The following is a 25,817-nucleotide window of genomic DNA, read 5'->3' as shown; positions in this document are numbered from 1 at the left end:
TCGCGCGCTCTCGCTTCCCGCCTTTTTGTCCTCCCTCAGCAGCCGGCGAGCTCGGGGCGTTAGTGGGTCTGTTATGAGGCGCTGGCTCTGAGGCCTGCCCGCTCCCCCGAGGCCATGGAAAAAGAAAAGCCGTTTAAACTGTTCGTGCCGCCGCGCCTGAGCGGTGGTCAGGTGTCTGCAGTCAAACCCCAGACGAGCTCTCGGGCAACAGGGCCGAGTCAGGTAAACGGTGCTGCCGCCGGCCTGCGTGTTGCTTCGCTGGAGGCGCCGGGGCGAGAGCTGCGGAGGGGGAGCGGCGCTCCGAGGGAGCGTCCGGCCGGGAAAGCACATACGGGTGTGAAGGCGTATGCGCTGGCCGCCTCTTTCTGTGGACTGTTGGGATTGGTGCTGGGGAGGAACATCCTAAATTTTAATTTCAGAGACTTACTTTTTTTCTGTCAGAACCGAAGAGTCATCTTCTCGAGCATCTGCTGTGTATTTAAACTCTATACCAGCGATGATAAATACATGTTTGATGTGGGTAACTCAGAACAGTAAGTGGGAGGTACAGCACCCGGATACCCTTACTGGCTTTACTGGTCCCACCAGATGGAACGTGTAGTCATAATGATATGTTGAGTTATGTGTATTCAACAAGATATTTTGTCATGTTGAGGCTCCTTATGAAATATGTTTAGATTCAAATGTGATACTCTGACAGGAGGTGAGCTACACTATTTACAGGACAAATTTCAGTGACTTTTAAAACACCTTGTAAAATGGAATTTTCATGCTAAAACATAGTCAGATGTGGTTTTGAAGTACTCTTGGGAATAAAGCAAAAAATATGTTCTTGTTATCAAAAAGTTCCACTTTGGCCGCAGTGTAGTCTATAAAGCAAACTACAGAAACCAACAGTTTGAAAAGCCATGGTGAAGTAGGAAGCAAGCAGGAGCGTTCCAAAGCCATAACCAATAATGGGCTTTGAAAATTGTAGGTAGTTGATTTATTAATGGAAAATTATATTTTCACATTAGCTGAAGCTTTTTTCTGGGTTTTATAATCCTTTTTTTACAAAACTACCCGTAAGAAACTAATTTTTAAATTTGTGCAGGGTTTTAACAAGTGCCCAGATGATGATTTTAATTTGCCATTTGTAATGATGAGTACACCGAACCGTGGTGAAATCACTGATTCAGGTAAGACTGAAATAAGCATTTACCTTGAACGTGATTTTAAATTTTTTTAGTATTATCCAAATTTTTCATAAATAGTTTAACAATTTCATAGGTGTAACACTGTTAGGTACAGTTTCACTGTTATATTTTTAGAAATACATTGATCAAAATCTCTTTATATTTCAGATACAATTTCACAGCAAGGAAAACTTTGCTCTGAGGTAGATGAAGAGGTCAGCTAAGTATAATCACTGCATATCTAATTTCTTAGGACCTCTTAATTTGTTCCCGAGACAGTGCCTAAAGCACTATTCTGTTGATAATTCAGGACTAAAGGAAGTAGTCAAAGAGGAATTATAATTTTCTGTCTTCTGTTTAAAGCTGAATCATTTAGAGGAGGTATTTGTGATTTTGTGAACATGGCTGTAGATAAACCCCTAATATTAAGGTGATTTCCAAGTTGGGTTTGGTGTTGGTTTTTGGGTTTTTTTTAAGTACCTGGGCAATCTGTGAGTTTACATCAGAATAACATTTAGGCACTTAAATTTGTGAAACTGGTTCTGAATAGTCTGTTGAAAGGCAGAAGCATTGAAGTCAGAGTATTCTTTGGAAAATTGAAGCAAATTATCCCAATTACCTTGTCTGGCTTCATTTTATCAATAAAACAATGAATTTAGTGGAGTGGTTTCCTCAAGCATTTGATTCTTCTTGTAGCATCTTCACCAATGTTTTTCTGCTTTAGTATAGCTCTATAAAGCTAATTTTTTTTGCAATAGCTTCCTGTGCTCCCCAGTTACTAAATGCTGTTTGCTGCAATAACATGGGATGTATTTCTTGCAGTCCTCCTAATGATTTTCATATCTCTGATGACCTAAACATCTTTTAGCCCTAGCTATTCAAGTATAGTCAGGAGTGTAATAGTATCATGATGCAGATAAAACAAAGATACTGTTAGGTGACATCATACCTAAAATAAACTGCAGAACTGCCCTGTGGCCTACTGTACTTCTCTTACCTTCTTAACCACTGATCAAGCGCTACTTGTACAGTGCTTTAATGGTGTTCTAAGAGCACAAGTTGGGTTGGTTTATCTTCCTGCTTTGTATATAAATTAACTGCAAAAACATATCACAGGTAGTCTTGGAAAAGATCTCTAAAGCTTTTTTTACTTAACTCAGAGGAGGGAAATGGTGTGAAGAACCTAATGGAAGGAATCTTGGCTCTACTGATAATTCTAGCAAAGCTTTTATTGATTTTTGGTGGAGTGCAGTTATCCATAGCTTTAAGGTTATCTATTGAGCGATGCCAGTATATCTGAAGGCGGTATTTTTCACTTGTGTTTGTGTCTCTTGTTCTGTAATGTCTGTTGATACATACACAGTGGATGCACAAAGATTAAAAGTTTGGTTCCTGATTGTATATAAGCTTCTGGAACCATCTGTGGAAAAAAATTTACTCTTGTGATATTTCTAAGAGATAAATATGTATCTAAAACATTATTAATTAAATAGCATTTGAGATTAAGTTGTGGAACCTCTTTTAATAGAATGTAGAGACAATGAATGAATTGTATTCCAAACTCTACAAAGAGGCTGAGAAGATCAAGAGGTGGAAACTAACTGTAGAATCAGAACTAAAGCAGAAAGAAAGAAAACTGCAAGAAAATAGAAAGATTGTTGAAGCACAGCGTAAAGCCATTCAAGAATTGCAGGCCAGTATTGTACAATGTACATTGAATATATAAAGTAAAGAGAAAGGTTTTCCTGATTTAGTAAGAAGATATTATTCATACAATTAAATATTAAAGAATGTTGAAGAAATTTTGATCTGTTAATGTAATGACTTCAAAGAAGCCATTTGGCTGGATACCAATGACCTATGTCTCTACTGTTATTGAAGGAGAAAGTAACATTTTGGTTTTTAAAAGTGGTTTTCCTTTTTTTAAGAATGCACAGTCCATCTTTGTATTATTTACATGCACATCATACTGTGGGTATGCAGAATCTATTCAACACTGAATAAGCTTTCATCTTCCTGGTGTGTATAAAGTATGGTTATGTTATTTCTGTATTCAGCACATACAGGAAGTAGCACACTCTGCTTTTTCCCAGTTTCTTATCTCGCTGGTAGTGATGGACTGAAAAGCATACAGTAAGGAATTTATTGGTCCTTCTTTTTTGTTGTTGTTGGTTGTTTGCATTGGTGTGGGTAACCTGAGTCTCCTCTGGTTGTTTGATTTTGACTTCAGAAAATGCTTATTCTGGGAAGTGGTGTGCACATGCAGTGTGTGGATATGTGTATGAGTAACATACCTGTAAGTGTTTGAGTTGCTGGTAAATTATTGTTTATTATTGTGTCTTTCATGCAAACTGTAAGGTTCAGCATGTAATATCAGATAAAACAGATTCTGTCTTCTGATGCAAAAAATTACTTTTGGGTGTGAGATTTGAAAAGTGAAAATATATTTCTAGTGTATTTTTAAGTAACAATGTCATTTTGTATTTGTTCCCTATGAAATTAGTTTGAAAATGAAAAGCTAAGTTTAAAACTGGAAGATGAACTATGTGAAAATAAAGATCTCTTAAAGGAGTAAGTAATACAGTCAAAATGTATTTTTGTGCAAATAATTAGGTTTTTTTTGCTGAAATCTGTATTAGTATGGGAAGTTACTTATAACTGTTAAATCTTAACAGTCATCAGGGCATTTACATTGTTACCATTTAGGTATGCAAAGTACCATGTATTCCTGTGCCAACGTATTACCGTATTTTTTCCCTCTTTTAGAAACAGCGCTTCAAGGCATCTGTGTAATCTGCTCAAGGAAACCTGCACTCACTTCACAGAGAAGTCCACAAAATGTAAATGCTATTTAAATTTTGATTTATGAGAGTAAAGGTACTTATAGCTTTTTCTAAATTCACAAAGGAAAAAACTTATTATTCTATTCCAAGTACGTTCTCTGTTTGAGATAAAGTGTACATGGCTCTGCGTCTGACTGAAATTAAAAGTTAATCCATAGATCTAATAGACGTATGTTTTGTAATGCTAAATCCAGAGGTTTTCTGAAGTCAATAAGATTGTTTGCTAAAAGGTTACCAGCCTTGGAGCTATGTAGGTGTCTAAACGCTGATACAGGTTTAAGGCAGTGTAAGCAACCCTGATCAGCCTCTAGCAGCCGTTTTTCACTCCCATCCATATACCTTGAATACAATAAGACATTTGAGGTGGCACTTCATTCCTGTATTTAGGCAGTCAAATCTACTCTAGTTACCTTTCCCAGCTCACTTTAATGAATTTCCAGAGTTGGCATTATCCTGTTGGGATCAGTTAAGATTTGTGGGGTTAAAAGGTCCAAACCCCATGACACTATGAGTAACTAGCATTCTTCTCACTAAATTGACTTAGCCAAGACAGCTGAATAACTTAACAAAGTTTGACTTCTTGAGGTTGTAAAATATGTTCTTAACTTGGGATTTTATTCTATAAAAAATTCGGAATTGTTATCGTAATCTTTACACTTTTACTAACTTGGTTGCAGATACTTAAGAAGTGTCTGTTCCTTTTTAGCCTTGCTTCTACAAGCACCTGTATATGGATGTACTGTACTTCTTTGATAGCTCTGTTTCTTACTGTTCTATAATTGTTTTCTTAGGGAAAAATAATATCAATTACCAAAAAATGAAAGAAAAAAAGATGGAGTGGTGTTACAAGTCTATAATAATGACAGTTCTGTGATCATGGGTATCTCTGCTAATGGGAAGAAATTCAGTGCTAAACCTTATATTACAGTTTTTAAAACACTAACATTTCTGATACATTAATATTCAACAACGTTAATACTGTCAAAATTTATATAGTTATTGTCCTGATTTCTGTTGGGACAGAGTTAACTTTCTTTATAGTACCTATAGCATATAGCATATAAATTGATCCAGAATTGCACTATTCACAGAAGAAGTGAGGTTGGGACGGAAACTTGAAGAGCTGAGTTTGCTTGATGTTTCAATGGAATGTACATTTTCTCCAGATTATTTAATTTTTGGCACCCTGTTTCATAATGATTTTTTTAATTAAGAAAAGAGCCTATAATTCCTTTTTAAAATTCATTATACTGTTTAAGCATAATGGCTTGGACAGCTGGCATTCTTTTTCAAAACGAAAACTTTATGGTGTATTCTTACTTTGATAGATGAACGTGAAAGAGAAGAAACAAGACAACTATATGTGGAACTTAATAACAACGTTGAAGTAAGTGATGTAGCTGGTTAAAAGGCTCAGATGTGATACAGGTTATATGGATATGTTGAGATATCTGAGTTAGGTGCATATGTTGAGATACTATTAGTGCAAAGAACATTCTCTGATAAAGTAATTAGAACCATTACCTGTGATGCAGGAAGTCAGGTTTTCAGACCCTGTTCAAGAATTATTTTTTTATTGTATAGTGCACGTTCATTGGATAAAACACCACAGTGTTTGGGCTGTAGATCCATGTGATCTCTGTGATATGTATGGTCTGCTTATTTTACGTGACTGCCATAAATTCTGTCTTCTTTTTGTACTCTGTTTCACCTATCTGGTGATTTCACAGAATGGCTGAGGTTGGAAGCATCCTCTCGAGAACATCTGGAGAACTTGCCCTGCTAAAAGCAGAGTCAACTAGAGCAGGTTGCACAGAGCTGTGTTCAGTCAGGTTTTGGGGTCAGGTATATTAGGGTTACTCTGTGACGTAATTTATTTAATGTAAAGTGCAATATAAATTAAAGATGAACAAAGAAAACTAATTTCATTTTTGAGTGTGGCACAGAACGACAACATTCACTGTGGAAACTGGTGATTTTAGTGGAATAAGAAGTAGAAGGTGTGAATATTCCTTGACTTAAAGAGGGTTTTTACCTTTTTTTAATTTGTAAAAGAAGTACAGTCTTGCTAAATAAATTAATTCATTATATTTTTGTTATTAATTATTCCAGTGTGGAAGATAAGGCCTTGGTGTATTTATAATAGGGAAATGCAAGGCATCATTGTTTGGGGGTGATATTCAGTCAGAGAATACATGGTATAATGGTTAAATATTAATTATAGGTTGTAGCAACTAAGAAAAGGACAACTCTTCTGTTGTGTTACAGATCTACAAACATGGAGCAGTAAAAATATGTCATCCTTGAAATGTTTTAATCTTGAGTATAGAAATTCTTAAACTTCCAACTTTGAATAATTATTGTGTGAAGTCAAAATACGTTTTTGCTCTGACTTTTTAACAAAATTGCCTCTACAAATATGAATGAGCTTGTAATATTGTTGGTTACAAACCACAAACGTAATTCTTCAGTAATTATAGTACTTATTTTTATATGAACATAGAGACTGAATTTTATTCTTAGAGAATGATAATGGCATTTGAAGAGCTTCGAGTGCAAGCAGAGAACACCAGATTGGAAATGTGTTTCAAATGTGAGAATTCTGTTTATTGTGTTTATGCTGCAGGCTTAACAATTTTGTACTTCACAGATTTTATCACATGCAGTTTCAGGCCAGAAAGATATGAAGTGCTAGAATGGTGAACTGTTACACTGTGGCAGTCTGGACCCTCTTTTATTCATGCTGCCTGATATTAAATGGCTGAGCCCTTTTATTGTTTTTCAGCTGTGTCAGATTTGGAATTTTATTTTTCAAATAGTCACTCAAAGTCTTAAGTTTTGTCTGTGAAGTACAGTCTAGAGATCACTACTTGTTTTATGTAGTTGGTTTGATTAAATGATAATGCACTGGTGTATGGCTATAGAATTTTTCATTAAACACTTCCTTTATTTATGCTACTATGTGCCTGCTTTATTTTTCCATGTGCATTTCTGTTAGTTTCTTGTAACAAACTATTAAGTAATACAAGGAAAATGACTAATTCTGTGGAAAGCTAGTGCAAAAACTTATTTGTCTGATTAGAAAATAATTTCAAACATGACCTCAACAATTATTTTTTTGGAAAGTAATTGTACAGCTGTACAATTATAAGCAATCTTAAAGTGGAAATTGTATTTAACTTGGAGTCTTATTTTAGCTAGTGTATTAACTATGGATATTATTATATCTCAAAAGTAAAAGAAGAAGCAGAAAAAGTGGAGAAGTTTGAAAAAGAATGCAAACTCGAAGTCAGTATGAAGGAAAAGCAGGTTTGCTCAGTTTTACAATCTAGTATGTACAGCTTTATTTTTGAAACAAATCTTGCAGTTTATTTAGTATTTGAACTCTTTTCCTTTTGTGACTTACTCATATATCAAATGGAAATAATTACTTTAAAACTGCTTAGTTTTTTGTAAAATATTTCTGTTTTGTAAGGATGGCAACATTGCAAATGACCTTTTGATGGTATGCTCCTTCTGTGTTATTTATTTGGAATAAAATGTTAATTAGGCTGCTGTATGGTAGTGACATCTTAGTGACAGGATTCAAAAGCACCATATAAGCACTGGATACTCCTTTCATTTGCCTTTATAAAAGTGGTCTGTGCAGAAGCATAAAATCAGCAAAGCACTTACCACTCCTTGTAGTTAAGAAAGGTATAGTTCATATCTGGTAAGAAGGAAGGTGGGAAAAAGGATTGTAATGCATATCAGACTGGTAAGGGAGTTTAGGAATCTGAGATTAGAGTAGGGTTTTTGTATTGGTGATGAGGTGGCCGTGATGGAAGACTGATTAAGATGAAGAAATTAATTGTGATAAGAATTTTTAGTTTGTTAGCAGGCGTCTGAGAAGCAGAGCATCCGTCTGCATCTGGGAAGGTCAAGAGGTTTTGGTTTTTCTGAGGATGGATGTGACATTGCAAAGGGGCCAGGAGTGTTTCTGGGCATCAGTAAAAAGGACAAAAGACAGCTGGAGCCGCATTTAAGTCAGATTCTGCTAACTGTAGTGATGTTTCAGTACCTTTAGTCTGTTGGAATTTTGTTTTGATTTTGAACTGAAGAGCTTTTTCATCCAGGGTAATATTACTTGATAAATATATGCCTAAGACCGACCACTTTATGCAGTGTGAATGACAGCAGTATGTATGCTAATCATACACGGTGCACAAATGAAAATGAGAATCTATCCTTTTTTCCAGACTTCATTATGATATTGTTTTAATTTTCTTAGATATCAGTTCTTACCATACAGAGTGATGAAAAAGATGCCATAATAAGAGACATCAAGACTCAGCTGCAGGAATCAAAAAATAAGATTGCTGACTTAGTAGAAGCAAAAAGTAAGAGTTCTCTCTGTGATGTTAAAATTTAATTGGCTATAGAAGTACAGGAAACAGGATCATGGTGATTTTATCCTGTTATTAGTCAGCAGCAGAATTTTGGGGCCTTGCAGGCCATATTTTTGTTTGGAACAGAAGTTGCTGATGTGAGATCAGGACTAGTAGTGTAGTCTGCATATGTATAAAGTCTAGGACCTTATTTTGTAACCAAGGTTTTCTCTTTAGGCTTAGGCTACACCCTGTTTTTATATTGATATGACAGCTTCATTGCGAGGGATTTTTCTTTTACTCTTCAATAAACTCTAGTGGGAATAAGTTGTACTACTGTAAAGGTGCCATATACCCTGTCATTCCTTTTCTGTAACAGAAGGATGCTGTATAAGCCTGCCCTTGTTCTGAAGATTTTTCCCTTTGTAGTTGGACTTGTATAGTAAACACAGTACGATAACAGATAAAAATGTTTTTCCTGGTTACTGGATTGATCTGTTTGAAATCAAGTTAGTGAAGGGTCTTCAAAATATATTTGTTTAGTAGTCCATAAATCGTAGCTTTGTTCTGCATTGAACAAGACATATTTTCACATCTTTACCAAATCACCCCCTGAAATGTTACAGCTTTAAATGGAATCTTACTTGCAAATAGGCAAAGGATTGACTGGGACTGGAAGTAAAAGTATTTTTGAAGTTTGTTTTTTTTTTTAACAACGAGTCAGGCAGTGGGCACTTTTGACGATTGCAAGAGGAAAATACATTGCTTAAGTATTGCAAATATACAGTCAGGAAACTTACTTTTCTGAATTTGATTTTCAGTATTTTTAAACCATTTGTGTTACAAACTATAATATATGATGCAGGTACCTTTGTTCTTTACTACTGAAGCAATTTTCAGCCTTCCCTTTCCTGGGGAGTAGGGAGGAAGGTTTTAGTATCATTTTAATGCCAGATATATGTAAGTGGCTACATTTTAAAAAAATGTTAAAAATATGTGTAATTTTACATTTTCGTTCATGTTACTTAGTAAGCTGAATAATCATCTTGGAGGCTTTTTCCTTACAAATGACATGAATGTATCATGTAACTTGGTTAAGTTGTAGGAACGTATTTATCTGTAAAACAGAAATGCAAGCATTTTTTAATAAATATCCTGTTTTCCTTAAATGTAAGCATATATCTTTTTGCTTAGGACATGAAGGAGAAATGTTAAAGGAATCCCAGATCAATCAAGAACATTTGAGGGCAGAACTGGAAGAGGTCAAAGTTTCACTGCAAAAAACAGAGGTACAGCTTGCTTGTAATTTGCCAGTATACATAGATTAGATGAGTAATTGCATAACTAATTACTGATACTTTAGATATGAAACAATTGTATCTGTTTGTTGCAAAACATGTTTAGAGATCATATAATTTTTTGTAGGTTACTCAAAAGAGCTTAGAAGCTGAATTGCAGACTGCACTGAAAGCATTGACTCAAGTCAATGGAGAAAAAGAAGCACAGGTGGAAGAATGTGAAAAAACTAAGGCTTTGCATGCATCCCTGAGAGAGGAGTTTGAGTCTTCTATTTCCAGTTTGAAAAGCTTGCTGCAAAAAGAGCAAAATAGGTAAATTAAACAGTTTAAATGAAAAGAATGATGTTATAAGTAAAATACTAGATTACCGAGCTGCTGTGAATAAAACCTAAACTTCATATGTGATCTGGTATAATTACGTGGTTTGTTTTTTTTTTTTTAATCATTAATAGCCTTTTTTTTTTTTTAACTCCTTCACCTGTCTGGTTATTTTAATTATTAGCACCTCAATACAGTTATGCTGTTTGATTTTGTGTGAATGCAGCTCTTAACTAAGAGAGCAGTAATCTCATTTAGTACTTGACACTTCTTAATGGAGCATTTAGCAAGGAAGATATTCTTCTGTATGTGATAATGGTAGTGTATTAATGTACTTCAGGTTTTCTGCAGTTTTAAAAATTATGTACTTGTCAAAGAACCTGATAGCAACTAAAATCTATCTTTCTAAAAATGAGAATAGAGCAGTAAAGATGTATTTTATTACATTATCACAGCTGAGTTTTTCAGGAAACAGTGATTTTGAATATGTGGCATTAAGGTGTTCTTCTAAGTAGTTGCAGTTTATGACAAATCCAAGAACAAAGGGATATGAAGGTGCATTTTTTTTTTTTTGACACACTGGTCTATGTGCAGGGAATTCAATGTAATTTTTTTCAGTTGTGCTGGTTGATATTGGTCTATAAGAATGCAAATTTTTGCTCCCCTCTCCCCCAAATTTTCATAATTGTATTCTTAAGAAATACAGATTCATGTATGTATATATTTGTTTACCTCTATGTCTGTTGTTCCAAAGTTGTAAAGTTAAAATTTGATACACATTGCAGGCAGATATGTCATCTGCCTGTTGAAAGAAAAATGTTCTTAAAATGCTTGTGGTAGTACTTTGTCTTATGGTCATGTAAGTTGGAAGTGCAGTGCTTTGTGCTATACATTTTTTTCTTTTTTAACTGCCGTCTTCTTAGATTGGAGAAATATGAAGAGGAGTCAAAGCTACTTACCTTGGAGCTCAAAACTAAGTCTGCTGAACTGGGTAAGATTTGGAGAAAGAAAGAAAATTAGCTAGGCAGTAATAAACATTTTTTTGGCTGTTCTGTGAAAATACACTGTTCCTGTTGCTTGGAAAAATGGTTTTACAGTACTCTATACCTCTCAGGAATGCTTACATTTATTTTTACTCATCTGACTCCCTTTTCTTTGGTAGTCGTTGTAGCTGGCAACAGTGAAACAACAGTGCTGTGCAGACCTCCAGTCAGACCATACATGCGTGGATTCTCCTAGAAGTCATTTTGCTTTCTCTGCACTCTTCCAGTTAAGACTAATAGCAGTGCAGACCTGTGTGAGAGATAGTGTTAGACTGCCTAACAATGGATTTTTAGCACAGACAAAACACTTGCATTAAGCTTTTCTGCAGACCTCTCTCCCCATGTTGGATGTAGAATCACACCGACAATTGTTGGCTTTAAAGATCGCTTTGATATCCTGTGATGTCTAGATATGGGCTTCTTAGCCCCCAGAGTAAGAGATCTGTCTTTAACACTGTTTTCCCAGTGTGCAGCATATGCCCGTAGTCCTTATATGGTAGATGAGAAATGTAGTTTGATGTCGTTGTATGTATTGAGGGCATCTAAAGGTAAGTGTTCAAAAGTTAACTGCTAATGCTTTTCTAGAGGAAGGTGAGATGTGACCTGTGAGAATTCCAGGGCAAAAATGAGTTTTGCAGTACTTGCAAAAAATACCAGCAATGTGAATGTGCACATAGAAAACATTTTAAAGTTACTAATACTTTTTTAGTATATCCATGTGAATGTCTTCAGCAGTCCAGAATTTTTTCTGGAAAAACAGATGCATCAATACTTGGAGATGTACTCCTTTGTAAACATTCTTCACCATTTATTTGAAGCCATGATTGTGGAAAACATAATAGGCTCTGACTTTTATTTAAGACAAATTATTAGTTTCTTTTCAGTTGTATATTTGCTAATGTCTTTCTGAATAATTTTTTTCAACTCTACACTTAGATTAAGTCATAATTTAGGTTATAATTTAGCTTTACAAGTTCTGAACTTAATCCAACAACTTTTGAAAATTGGGTACTGCAAAGGGATAAATGCTTTATACTGCCTGCTAAATATATAAAATTATTTCTGTTCAATTAATTTTACATGTGCTGCAGAAGAGATGACTAAACTAAAATGTGTCAAAGAAATACAAATTGAAGAGCTGTCAGAAACACTGGTAAATGTTCATTTTATTAGTCTCATGGCATTTGGCTTTTCATATGAAGTCTCTCTTGCTTTCTAAGTATTTTAAATGCCATATATAAACGCTGTCTAATCTACCTTAATGTTGCTACTAAATTTTCTTACCTGTCTTTTAGGCGATTTCAGTGTTTTCTTTGAAGGACTTGATTCTTTCCACTGTTTTTCTTGTTTTGTTCTGCTTTGTTTTGGTTTTCCCTGTCAATGTTTCTGGTTATTTCCTTCTTCATTCACACCTGTTCAAATGCCACTCCCTCTGGACAAAGATATCCTGGTTTTTGTTATGCATAGTTTCTCATTCTAAACCTTACTTAAAAATACTTGGGTTTTGTTTTTGTTTTTGTTTTGGGGGATGAACATTAGTGCAAAGCTTGTGAGCACCACAGATATGGCATTTAATGCTGAGGGATCAATTTTGACAGTAAAGGTAATTCCTTGAGTGACTAAAGTTCTTCGTAATTTCAAAAAATTAAGCCTTGTAAAGACTTAACTCATTTTGGTGTTTAAAGGATAACCAAGCTTCTGACACGAGCCAGAAAATGCAGTGGAATTTGTGAAAATGTTATGTGTGACAAAATGAGGAAACTAATAGGTTTCATAGGTTTATTACTTCACAAATCTATTGTGATTATTTTGCTGTTTGTGGGGTGTTAGTTATGGTGAGGTGTCCTTGATACTGCAGCGTTTAGTATCTAGAAGGCATTGCATACTGTGATGATGCATGTCCCTTTTCAGGGAAAACATTTCAGAGCCTGCAGGAAGGTCTTCTGGGTTATGACACCCTATTCCATGTATTCCCGTTATACTGGGTGTTCTTTTCTTACTTATAGGGAAGTTTCCTGAGGTAATTAGCTCTGGTGTCTGTGAACTGTACTGAACACAGGCCCATTTTCTGTTACATACAGCTCTGTTCTGAGCTACATGAAGTACACTTTTAATACAAGATTATTTTATTTATCATCTTGTATTACAAGTCTAACAAGAAACTGCATCAGCTAAAGTAAGAGTGAAACCAGGTTTGCATTTTACTACATATATTTGTGTCTTCCTTATATACTGTGAACTGAATTTTCTAAATTGAGTTTCACTAATGTTCTTAAACAGGGAAAAGTTGAAGGACTTCTAGTCACGAAGAAGGATCTTGAGGCTACTGTAGAAAATTTGCAGGAGAGAGAAAAAGAAATGGAAAATGTTCTCCAAATCAGAGAGGTCTGAATAAAGGGTGATAGTAACATATTTTTATGACTAGTGAAGTTACACATTATCACTCTTCTATAAGAACATAAGAAATATCACATGGTCAGACCAGTGTTCCACCCAATGCACTGCTCTGGTCCTGACGACAGCAGAAGGTAGTATGTAGTAAGGAGCGTGACTATTACCTACAATCTGTTCCCCTTACATTCCTCCAGTAGCTGTGTTAAGGATGTTTTGGGACACATCTCCGTCAGCTGCCTTTACCCTCAGCTTATGGATTTGTTCATGTTCACTTGTCTCATCTGTTTTTGAACCTCCTCATACTGTTGGCCTCCATAGCCTTCTGTCTGTGCTGTGCTTAAAAACTAATCTCTCTCTCTTCCTCTCCCCCTCCCTCCCTCCCTTCCTGCTCTCAGCTGCCTGCTGGTGCCTGTGGTATCAGTGTAGCACCAGTTATTTGGTGGAAACAGTATTCAAAGCATTTGGATATTATAAACTACATTGCAAGGCTTGCCTTATCTTGTAATGGCAGCAGATTTCTGAGGGAAGAGTTTTGCTTTGTGGTTTGGGATGCATCCAAAATACTTGCTAATTCTATCACACAGTACTGGAATTCTGTGATTTTTTTTTTTTTTTTAATGTTGTCTTACTTAGGTGAATGCAAAAGCTTATGACGTCTGAAGCAAATGTCTTTATTTAAAATAATGTTCAAGGACAACTAATTTTGTCCGTAATTTGCATACTAGTTAGTTAGACTTGCAATAGGGGACACATTAAGCATTTGTCTCAGAGTTCAATAACTCTCACTACTTCCACATCACACCAGAGAGATGTAAAGATACATCAGGCTAATTTGTGGCACGTGTGTAGTTTTGTTTCCTTTTAAAGCTTTGTGTTGTCACTTAATTTCTGATAGCTTTCGTGACTTGTGGTTTACACGTGTATACTCAAAACACTTTCTTTTTCTTCTGCAGAAAGAGATCTATGATTTGAAAGTACAGCTGACTAGTACAGCTGAAAAGGAACAAAATTATTTAAACCAGCTTCTGACACTGAATACAGATCTTGAACGAGAGGCGTATGATAATTTTTTAAAATACAGCATTAATTTTTTTGTGTATTACATAGAAGTTACTTTAATATACAATGATCTATTATTGTTTTCTAGTGAACATTTTCAACCTATGCACACAGAAAGACATCCATTATATACTTATATTTATAAATTCTAAATTAAATTAATGCATTTTCTGTATTTAATTGTTCCATATTTCTGTGACTTAGCTGGGTTAACATGAAGATAAAGTTGCTGAATTAATTGTTACCCCTGCTTTGAGCTGTATGTTGAACTGTATCATCTTCAACAACCATTATATTTATATAAAAGTTGACTCTCATTTTCCTTCCTTCTTCTGTCACCATTTTGTATCACTGTAACTTTGCTGCAAAGCTTAAATTTGTAGGGGGAGGCCTGGACTTTTTTCAGTGTAAGGTAACATTTTGTAACAGATAAATATAACTTAGAAGGAAGTTTCAAATTACATGTTCTTATTTACTTGACATTCTGTTTTAAATTAGGCTAAAGAATGAACAACTAACAGTGAATATCAATAAGCTTTTATTAGAAAAAGAACAAATAGCACAAGAGAAAAGTAGTATGGCTGCAGAATTCAAGAAACTGCAAGAAAGTCATGAGGCAAGTTGTAAACTTCCAGCTGTTTTTAAAGGCCAACACTCACAGAATCACAGAATCACAGAATGTTAGAGATGGGAAGGGACCTCGAAAGATCATCTAGTCCAATCCCCCTGCCGGAGCAGGACACCTAGATCAGATCACACAAGAACGCATCCAGGCGGGCTTTGAATGTCTCCAGAGAAGGAGACTCCACAACCTCTCTGGGCAGCCTGTTCCAGTGCTCTGTCACCCTCACTGTAAAGAAGTTTTTCCTCATACTCAAGCGGAACCTCCTATGTTCCAGCTTGAACCCATTGCCCCTTGTCCTATCACTAGATGTCACAGAGAAAATTCACTCAATTTAAAATATAAATCATATGGTAAACTGCAACATGACATAGTTCTGTAGAGTATCTGAACTATTTAAGTGCAGTTACCCTTGTGAATAAGGCAAGTCAAGATACTGCTAATATGTCTTTGAATTTTTTAAGATGTCACTTGGAATTTTATTCATTTTACTTGCATGAGTCTTTATTTAGGATAGTAGAAAAAAAGAAGAAAATACAAAGCACTTAGCTGAAAACCTGGAAGAAGCAAATGGCCAGCTAAGGCAAGTAAAAACAAATATTAATGTACAATATTATTAAAGGAAGTAGACTTGTTTCCTTCAGAGTTAGTCTAAACGTTGTGTTCATATGCTGCTTTCTGTGATTTTTATATTAGTTTTTTTTTGGGTTATATAGCTAAACAGAAACTATTATTGATGTTGGCCATGTGGAAGTTCCTACAAATTAGTGATACATATTGCTACAGGAACAATTTTTGGCATAGCTTTGTATTACACCTAGAAAGCTATCCTATTCTGCATGAACATCTTAGGTGTGAAGGAGATGAGAAGCTAAATGTTATAGATTAAATGTGAAAAGGTGAAACTGGTAAAAAGTTACTCTCTGAAGTAGAGTCTGTACCACCAACCCAACAGACACGCAGCTTTCCATGTTTTATAGATGCATTATGATAATACAGATTAGAATATATTTTACTCAGATAAGGAGAACATATTTCCATACTTACAAAAAGTATGTACAGGTCAGACATTAATTTACCAGTCACTTTGCATCCTTTTAATAACATTTTAATTAAACAGCTTATGAAGTTCTCATCAATATTAGCAGCTCTTTTTAGAAAATAAAGTATGGGTATATTTAAAAGTAGTGAAAAGAAGTTAAAGTTATTAAGGAAATATTTACTAATGTTTATTAATTTGTTATTTAGAAATGAACTGGAGTCTTTGAAGGAGAAGATGGCAAAGAAAGGTGAAGAGATTAAAAGTAAACTGCATGAAAGAGAAGAAAATGTATGCTATATCATGTGCTTTATCATGAAAATATTTAACATAACTTGTAGGACAAAATCTAAATAGAATTTTCCTTTTTTTTTTTTTTTTTTTTTTTTTTTTTTTGCCTGCAAAGCTCTGTCTAGGGATGTAATATCTTACAGAGACTTTCTTCTTTCAGTGCTGCTACCACTCAACACATGTACACAAGCTAAGCCCTTTTATTTTAAAAGACAAGGACTTTCACTAGAATGTTTAGTCTTTACATTGAGGCTTAGAAGTCCAGATTTGTTAGATTTCAGGCAGAGAACCCCCTTTTTTTTATTTCCATATACACACTTAATGATGAGTGGGGTATGGATTAGCTTTCAATATGCAATATGAGTTTTAGTTTAAATATGTTCAGATATTTTTACCTTCTTACTGTAATTTCAGAGTGCACCTGGTTCTTTTAACATCATAATGGATTTCAAAATTTTATTGTAAAAGTCAAAGAAGATATTCAGCGCTTGGGATGATAGCTTATTTTTTTCACAAATACAAAATAGGGAATAAGCTTAATTCTCATTTTTGAGGGAACTGCTTTGAAGTTGTAAGATCGTAGTTAATAGCAATTCTGCCATTACGTCTTTTTCTTCTTCAGGAGAGTACAAAAATTCTGGTAATATTATGACTAGATTTACAATTATAATTCCAGGCTAAGAGTATTGAAAATGAAATTTCAAGAAAAGAAAAGCAGTTGAAGATTCTAGAAAATAAGGTATGAAAAATAATTTTTTCATGGACTGTAGAGAACTTCATCCAAGTACATTTTTTAAATTGTGAAGTTACTGTTTTTTGGTTATTTTTTTTTTTTTCTTCTTTCTGAACGCTACAACCACTGAGGAACTGGTTCACTATTAATGTTGATATTGGGCTAGCAAAATTCTTGTAGCATTTTATGGTTAAAACTCCAGTCATTGCAACACATTAGCGTGTGTTTCAGTCCCATTGGAATTAATCAGACTTGTGCAACTGCATGTTTCAGAATATTGACAGCAATCTATGACAGTGAGTAACTTTTTAGGAGCTTACTAATTAATGTTTGAAATATCTCCTTTAGGTGAATAATTTAAAGAAACAGGTGGAAAATAAAACCAAATGCATTGAAGAGTTGCAGCAGGAGGTATGTACAGTTTTAAAAAGTCACAAATACACAAAACATGGTATTTTATGGAAACTTACTTTTTAGCAGTTTTTGTCTGGTGCAATATCTTTAGATCTACCTGTGTCATTTATAACATTTCCATTCTTATCCTACCTCTGAGCAAATTAAAGGTTCACCTTTGGAATGACTTGATCTGTAAAATTACCCTTACTTTTGAAAAATGCAATAACAGAAATAATATTTTTTAACAAACTTTTACTACTTTCCTTTAGTACATGGTATCATTGTTATACTTGAAATAATAACAGATCTCAGTTACCAGTAGTAGAAAAGAATTGTGCATTAGGACAAAGAGTTCATAACTGTACTGTAAAAATATAACACTTGTATTTTTTGTCGTGGCATCTGCACATCTTCTCTTAGCAGCATCTTAATTTTTCTTCCCATTCTGCACCCTCTTTCGTTATTCTCTGTTGTCACCAATGCGGAGTCTTTCATAAGGTCATGAAGTAACAGTATTATTAAAGTAAGTAGTTGAATGCTCCCTTGTTTGGAGAATTGATCTGGAACCTGAGCTGCACAACAAAAGGAGAGTTATTTGCTTGCTGAAAGCTGGAATTTTGAAGATTCTGACCTGATGCAGTTAGATCATTCCATAGTTTTTGTAACCGATTAAAATATAGTGTTTGTTTTACTTTATTTTAACAGAATAAGGTGCTGAAAAAGAAAATTACTGCAGAAAGCAAGAAAACAAGTATTTATGAAGGGAAGGTAAAATTTGGAAAGAAATTATTTCTACATAAACTGTTTCTCCACTTCTTAATTGAAAAAAAAATTATAAAAATAATACATTCATACAGTCATATTGCTAAGTCTTAGGAGACTGTCAGTTATGGTTAATTTTCCTAACTTGTATTCCATGCCAGCTGTATTAAAGAGTCTTCTGTACAAAAGGCACAATAGTGTCAAATTGTTAATGGATTGGAATGATTCTTTGTGATTGACTCGCCTCTAGCTTTAGGGCTGTTTTGTTGACTGGGGTGCAGAAAACTCCGATGGGCTGTCTTTCCTGTTATGGTGTTACCATTGTTTCTATGAGTATTTTCTAAATCACTTCAGGCCAAAGTTTACCTCTTTATGAAAAAAACTTAACATAAGATAGGAAATAGTTTAGTCATATACCTGAAAAGTAACCGAGTGGTTCTATTCAAAAATGAGGTAAAAAAAAATTGGCATATTTATTAATGAACAAATAACAAGCAATAATTCTCCATTCTTGAAAGGTGAATAAATTACAGTTAGAGTTGGAAAATATGAACAAGCAACATAAGGAAACAGTTGACATCTATCAAAAAGACATTGAAACACAAAAAGTAAATGAAAATAAACTTCTTGAACAGGTGAGAGTTGTTAATTTTTAGTGCAACTTTTAATTATTTTTTTTATGTATCATGGTTTTATGAAGCCGCATCAGCCAGATTCCTTGCTCTTATGTAGCAGTCTTATAAACCTAAATGGAACTTCTTGCGTACGTGTGTGAGCAAAGCTTTAGTACATGAAATCCCTAAGTTGAAGTATTTGTATATCTTTTAAATAAGAACCCAGTTAAAAATTCTTTTTTGTCAAGATATTGTTCACAGAAATTCTATTTTTGGTATAAATACAGCATAAGTAAATTAGATTATAACTTTTCCCATATTAGTATTTTCCTGCCCACCCTTTTTTGATGGTAATATAAAAAAATGTTAGGGCAGAGCACTTGAAATGGCCTTGTGGTTCAAAATTACACTTGTCTGCCATGGAAGAAGGTTTATTTGCTCATTTTAACAATATGCATAAAAGATGTAGGATTTCAAAAGCATCTTAAAAGCAAAGGAAGGCCTCACTATATGAGACTATATATACATTTGCATCCACAGGGGTAAGAAATGAAACTTAAGATTTTTTTAAAAATACATTGTTGTTAATGGTTCATTAATTAAATAAAACTTGTTACTAACAGGTAGAAAAGATGAGGTTGCTTGCTGATGAAGCAACAATAACACAGAGAGAAACTGATATCCGATGTCAACACAAGATAACTGAAATGGTGGCACTTATGGAAAAACACAAGGTAAGAGATTGTACTGATTTCTCTGATTTGTATGTATGATAACAATGCTAAGTAAAAACCTTTCAAAACCAGAATATTACTACTTAGAAAGTGAAACTTCACAATAAAGATCTGAGCCTAGAAAAAAGTTGAATACATGCTTGACTTTTCATAATCTAAAAATAAATTCATCTTCAGATTCTGAAAACATGCCTACTGGCAGATAAATTCCATTATCTAATTTTCTAAGAATCATAACATGATGTGAACAGAAGCATCTTGGAATACCCAGTAATGCTCTAGGTGGTGTTGGCCTTTTGAAATTGTCCTGTAGACTGCATTTATTCAATGTGTTGTATTTGGACACTGAATGAAGGAGTATATAGGTTTGTGCTTTGCAGGATTTTTTTGTTATATTCAGGCTTCCTTTGATACCATCCTAATGCATTGTTCTTCAGTATCAGTTTAGGCCTCTTTTTGTGAGGAAATTTTTCTGAGGAAATTACTCAGTGACATTCAACAGTTTAACTTAATATATTTTAATTTACATTTCTTATTACTCTCTTTTGCAGTATATTTATTATACAAAACAATACTGCTTGTGTATTTTCTGTTTTACAGTTTCTGGTAATGCATCAATGTTTGTTCGTAGTGCTTTCTGTATCTTCAGAAGAGACATTTGAAAAAATTAGTAATGTTTTAAGACTAGGTAGATCTGTAATTGTAACATTTCGTCAAATATTTTGAGGTGTTATTTTTTTTCAACAGCATGAATATGATAAAATGGTTGAAGAAAAAGATACAGAGTTAAAACTTTATAAAATAAAAGAGCAAGAGCAGTTATCATCAAAAAGATCACTGGTAAGGCATACTCTTCAGCACTAAATAATTACATGGAGAGGCTGCTGTCCTTAAGGTGTGATATCGTTATAAGTACCATATTAGACTTCTTTGTCTTTAATACTTGGGGAGATGAAGTGTCTGCTTTCATGGGACTGAACAGTAAAGATCAACCTGCTAGTTTCTGTTTACTGTTACTTTCTTACTGATTTTATTATGGCCCTTAAAAAAACCTGCATATTTCTAAAAATAAATTGGAGTAGCTGTGCTTTACTGTCCCCTTTTCCTGATAGTGTGTTGTGTTCTAACCTCACTGTCTGAATAAGTAACTTTTCTATTAAATAGTTGGATTCCACTCCACCCCCTGACAAGCCCGTTCTCACAAGTGTTTTCTTACCTTCAACACTTCTGGTCAACTACCTGTTTCTTAGTAGTAATTCAGCTCTTTTTAAAACAAACTAAAACAAAACTTTAAGTCTAGGCTTGCATCATGCTTCCCCCCCCCCCATTTCTGGGAAGCTTTCCTTTGAGAAATGTTCTGAGAGCTGACATCCCCTCAAGGCTTTCACAGAAGTGTAGTTCTACAGCGTCTACTTAAAATGCAGTCTTCTCCTGACATTTACCTTCACAGAATATTTCTTCACAGAGCTTTTTTTCAGTTAGATTTTTTAATAGAAGGAAGTGTGACTCAAGTCGATGTGTGGTTTTTTTTGTTTTGTTTTGTTTTTTTTTAATTTGGTAACTGCTTCTTTGATCATCTCTTATTGTAGTGATTGAATCATTCTGAAAATGAATTCTAGATTTCTCTTGGCATGCTAACTTTATGGATAACTCAGCCCTATTGAACAAAGGGAATTTTTTTTTACAATTAGTATCTCTATTAATTGCTGTCTCATTTGGACTGTTTTATTTTTTTCTAGGTTAAGCACACTTAACCCTATCCTTTATCTAATTGTTCTTAGGAAAGTGAGCTGTCATGTGTGAAAAGCGAACTCTCATCCCTTAAGGAACAACTTAAAGCAGAAATTGAAGAGAAGGTATTTTTTAAAATTAAATGTAGCAGTATGGGTGACATGCTTGGCCTGGTCTTATGCATGATAATAATGACAGCAAAAGAATGCTTACTTCAATAAACAATAATGCTTCCAGTTTCTTGCATGAAATAATAACTAGAAAATAGAGCTCATTATATCATATTTTCCTATTTAAAAGGGATGATATGTAGGTTCCTTAGCAGAGATGGGAGAAGCTGTATAAGAAATGAAATTGTGAATAGAACGTCTTTGGAATGCTGAAGTTTGACTAAATCTGGGTCATATATTTGTGTGAACTTTGTAACAGCATATGGACTGTGTTCTGTAATTACACCAAGAAGATTTTCAGCAACTAAATTCAAATAAAATATTTAATTCCTACCACATACATTTTTTTTTAGGAGAATCTTGCAAAAGAAGCCTCCCAAAATATGGTTCCTGAAAATGAAAAAAGGCACAAGGTAGCTTTAACCCTATCATTAATTCATTTTACAATTTGGTAATATATGTATGCAATCTAATTGAAGTTCCATGATTAATTAAGTACACTCAACAAAACACATTGAAATGTTTTTAATTTAAACCTTTATTCGTTTTAGAAAATAGAACCTCATTTTTCTGAGACTCCTAAACTTCATTTAGATCTGGACTGTGCATCTGTTAATGTAAAAAATAAAAAGTCTCCAAACAATATTCCTATAAAAGTCAACATGATGGAAAAGAAAAAAATGCCTGCTTCAGCATTTGCAAAAAGTCCCGTGGGTAGTCAGTCATTAAAGGTTTGTAACTCATAATAGGGAATTGTTTTATTTTTCTGATTGTATTTCTTACTTCTCTGTAGATGCTTATTTTTTGTTGTAATAAGCAGGGATTTGAAAGGTAGATAGCCACAAAAAACCCATATTCCACAGCACTATTAGAAAACACTTTGTGTATAGGGCTCTAACTGTGTGTCATGTTTCTTGCTCAGTTACTTTCTTTGTATGTTATCATTGGTCATTAACAATTCCTGTCCTAGAGGGACCGTGAATTTAATAATGTCTCTAGAATTCTTTTACTTAGTCTTAAAAGAAAAGGGTTTTCTGTTTGTAAAGGCACATTTTTCTCTATGGAACAGAAGAAAGCTTGCGCATCTGTAAAAATTATCCAAGTATTCCTGACTGCTTTTTTGTAACTGTAAAGCCTTACACATCTACCCTGTCTGAAGCTCGTGTGATGTTTATTTCCTAAGAATAGAAACAACTACCATTCTCATGTTATGATTTCTAAAAAAGACCTGCATTGTTCCATTGCAATGTTTAATTTCTAGTGTAAAAGCTATTTAAGTAAAAACAATCTTGTTCTTGATATCACTATCGATGTTTTTCTAAAAGCTTTTTCCTGCAGTTTGTTTTCTTCAGTATTGGTTATAGTCCACATGTAGTGACTACAGTTCAGAATAACCTGAATTTCTGAAGATAGATAACCATGAGAGTTAGATACAGTGTGCCGTAAGGCTCAGTTCTTCCACAACTTCCTGTTCATTCTCCTTGTTTAGCAACAAAAAAGGATTTTTTTTTCTGCTTTGTTTGGGTCATTGCTTCACATTTTGGATGGAAAGATCATTGTTCCACAGCATCTCTGTAGTCTCTTCCGGGATACTGTCTGTAATCGAGGTTATGAGTTTGGTTTTAGATTCTATAATTACCACTGAAAATGTTATTTTACATGTTATCTTTTTCTTTCACAGACATATGTTATAAAGACTCCTCCAATACATAAACTTCAAAGTGAAAGCACAAATCTGCATTCAGAACAATCTGTGAGGAAGAAGCAAAAAGTGCTTCTACAGCTGGATGCTCAGTCAGATAGCTCTGATCGCAGTGACCTCCTGGTAAAAATCAGAGAACAAACAGTGTACTCACAGATCTTCGTGCTCACCGCTGTATCTAAGAATGTCTGTAAAGCATTGGGTTCTGTACTCTAGACAACATTTATGTGTATATTTTTATTACATTGGTTCTTTCTGAAATTGTATTTAAATGTACAAATTAGTAACTATATGACAGAGTACAGCTATAGAAAAATAAATATTAACTTTTATAAGGATTTTTTACATTTACCTTTATTGAAATGTTGAGGCTTCATACTTACACCTTAACAACTTTTTTTTTCATACTCTAATATTCCTAAGAGAAAGAAAGCATACTTTTTAATATAGCATGATTAAGTAACTTTTTATTTTTAATTAAAGAGCATAGTCTCAGAGGAAGAAATGTTGAAAAAATTGTACAAAGATTATCCTCAAGCTTCACAATTATATGCCGTGACACCAAAAAAGGTACCTTAGCTTTTCTCAGATCAAAACAAACAGTTAATCAAATTGTTTACAGAAACTAATGGATGGCTTTATTTTTCTTCTTAGAAACCTACTACATCAAACATGAAAACTCCAGGCTCTGTACTGAAACTTACAACCATGAGAAAAATGCGAGAGGCTGGATGGACTGCAGTTTCTAAAATAGACAGGAAAAGAAAAATGAAAGAAGCTGAAAAGCTCTTTGCTTAAAATGAGTGACTAGTGCCCTAGCGTTATTTAGCTAGCACAACCACACAGTTATTATTCGTTCAGAGTTAGTACGTTGTTGCATTTTTCTGTCATACTCAGTATGTTTATTACTACACTCATTTCCTCTATACACATAAACTTTATTAGATAAATAACTACATCAGGCTCCAGAGCATTTTCTGCATTTTTTTATAAAAAGTGAGGAGACAATTTAGCCCATTTTTAAATTTAGACATAATTATAATTACATAGAAAGCTGTTTCAAAAAGAAGAAAAAAGTCTGCTGCTAGAAATACTGTATTTAAAGAAATTCAGTTTTGTTCTTTTAAATTAATTCTGTTTTTCTGTTTTCTCTGATTTCTATTTAGTAAAAGAAATACTGAAGCTGTTAAAATGCATGCACTTTTACCTGAAGTTGTCTTGCTATTTAGTTCATTTTAAATGTCAGAACTGTCTTTTTAGACTGTTTTGTTTCCAGTAGCTACTCTGAGTATGTTAAAACAGTTTTGAAACTTTTAAAATTTCATTTCCAATAGAATTACTTGGGTTTAAAAAGATTTCAGCTTCATAAAAAATAAAATATGCACACCTGTTTTAAGACTGTAAAAACAATGTTAAGATGTCATTAAATTGTTTATCTGAAACTTAGTGTGGGACCAAGTGTTGCTTTATGTATTAGAACACAAGACAGAAATCACCTGGCAGCCTTTCTAGGGACTAAGAGTTTCTGCCACGTAAGCAGAATAGTTTGGAACAGCATAAATTTCTGCATTAATCCTTGATTAATCTTGGTTATTTCTGAATGGCGTTTAAAAATTTGTTTTGCTTAAAAGCTGCAAGGGCAGAGTGTGCAAAACAGAATGTAGAAAATAAGAACGGATAGTAAGACTCAGCCAGGCTGACAAAGGCATGGATGGGCAGCTGGTACTGAGTAACTGAGATCTGATGTCTCCGCACGTGCCTGTGGGCGCAGGCTGCCCTGTACCCTCCTGGAAGGGCTGGCGGAACACCAGAGTGTCTCTGTGGAAACCAGGAAAGGTACCCCGGGGTTAGAGATTAGTCAGTGCCCCCACACCAGCGCTGACCTCACTTGACTGAGACTAACTGGGTAATGGGAGAGCAGGGGGAACGGTCCATGTCCGCAGTTGCTGATCTTACTTCACCAGGGACTTTAAAAAGTAGCTCTGTCAGAATTGGACACTGTCCTGGAAGAATCACTTTAAACAGTTTCCCAAGCACAGGTAAGGAAGACATTAAAATCTTGATTAAAAAGATGTATTAAAAAAATAATGTGGGTATGCATGATAGTAACTGTAAAGGACAACTATTTCTAAAAAAAAATAATATTCCTTTAAATTTCTAAACTAAAAGGATTTTAAAAGGAAAATTGCTCTAGGAGTTAAATTTGTCTCTAATAAGAAAAAACCACCAGTACAAATAACAGTGTTATTCCTACAATCTTTTCTGTCCGTAGATGTCAAAGTATTTAATTTAGTTTGCCTTGCTCCTACTGAGACTATCTTGGGGGCAAGGGTTCATGAGGTGAGGAAAGAGAGTCTTCCCTTTTCCTTCCTTAACAGCCATTTTATGTGGTGGCTTCCTCACAGGGAGGCATTCACAGGAGCAGTCTTTGCAGGCTGGCATAGCTGTAGGAGACGCTTTCAGGGGGGCACAAGAGATAGCCTCAGAGGAATGCATGTGGCGTGAGAGCAGCATCTGACAGGACAA

The 25,817-nt window shown here is 34.4% G+C and overlaps 1 protein-coding gene across 1 annotated transcript; it reads left to right on the top strand.

The window, feature by feature from the left end:
• The first annotated feature begins 114 nt into the window (after positions 1 to 114).
• On the top strand, positions 115 to 24,089 carry SYCP1 (synaptonemal complex protein 1). The gene is made up of 31 exons (XM_010083775.1): positions 115 to 222; positions 1,094 to 1,178; positions 1,344 to 1,390; positions 2,704 to 2,868; positions 3,679 to 3,746; positions 3,942 to 4,015; positions 5,347 to 5,405; positions 6,542 to 6,611; positions 7,254 to 7,327; positions 8,289 to 8,397; positions 9,580 to 9,674; positions 9,811 to 9,995; positions 10,925 to 10,992; positions 12,136 to 12,197; positions 13,325 to 13,429; positions 14,392 to 14,495; positions 14,996 to 15,113; positions 15,632 to 15,702; positions 16,368 to 16,449; positions 17,126 to 17,188; positions 17,531 to 17,593; positions 18,284 to 18,346; positions 18,859 to 18,975; positions 19,578 to 19,688; positions 20,436 to 20,528; positions 21,470 to 21,544; positions 21,943 to 22,002; positions 22,141 to 22,320; positions 23,271 to 23,414; positions 23,775 to 23,861; positions 23,946 to 24,089. Exons 1-31 carry the CDS (start codon positions 115 to 117, stop codon positions 24,087 to 24,089), a joined length of 2,949 nt encoding a protein of 982 aa, XP_010082077.1.
• The last annotated feature ends 1,728 nt before the right edge of the window (positions 24,090 to 25,817 follow it).

The sequence above is a fragment of the Pterocles gutturalis genome, unplaced genomic scaffold (assembly GCF_000699245.1).
Source record: "Pterocles gutturalis isolate BGI_N339 unplaced genomic scaffold, ASM69924v1 scaffold8655, whole genome shotgun sequence".
Taxonomy (NCBI): domain Eukaryota; kingdom Metazoa; phylum Chordata; class Aves; order Pterocliformes; family Pteroclidae; genus Pterocles; species Pterocles gutturalis.
Note: the sequence above shows the minus strand (reverse complement) of the source record. Positions and strands in the feature narration are given on the sequence as shown.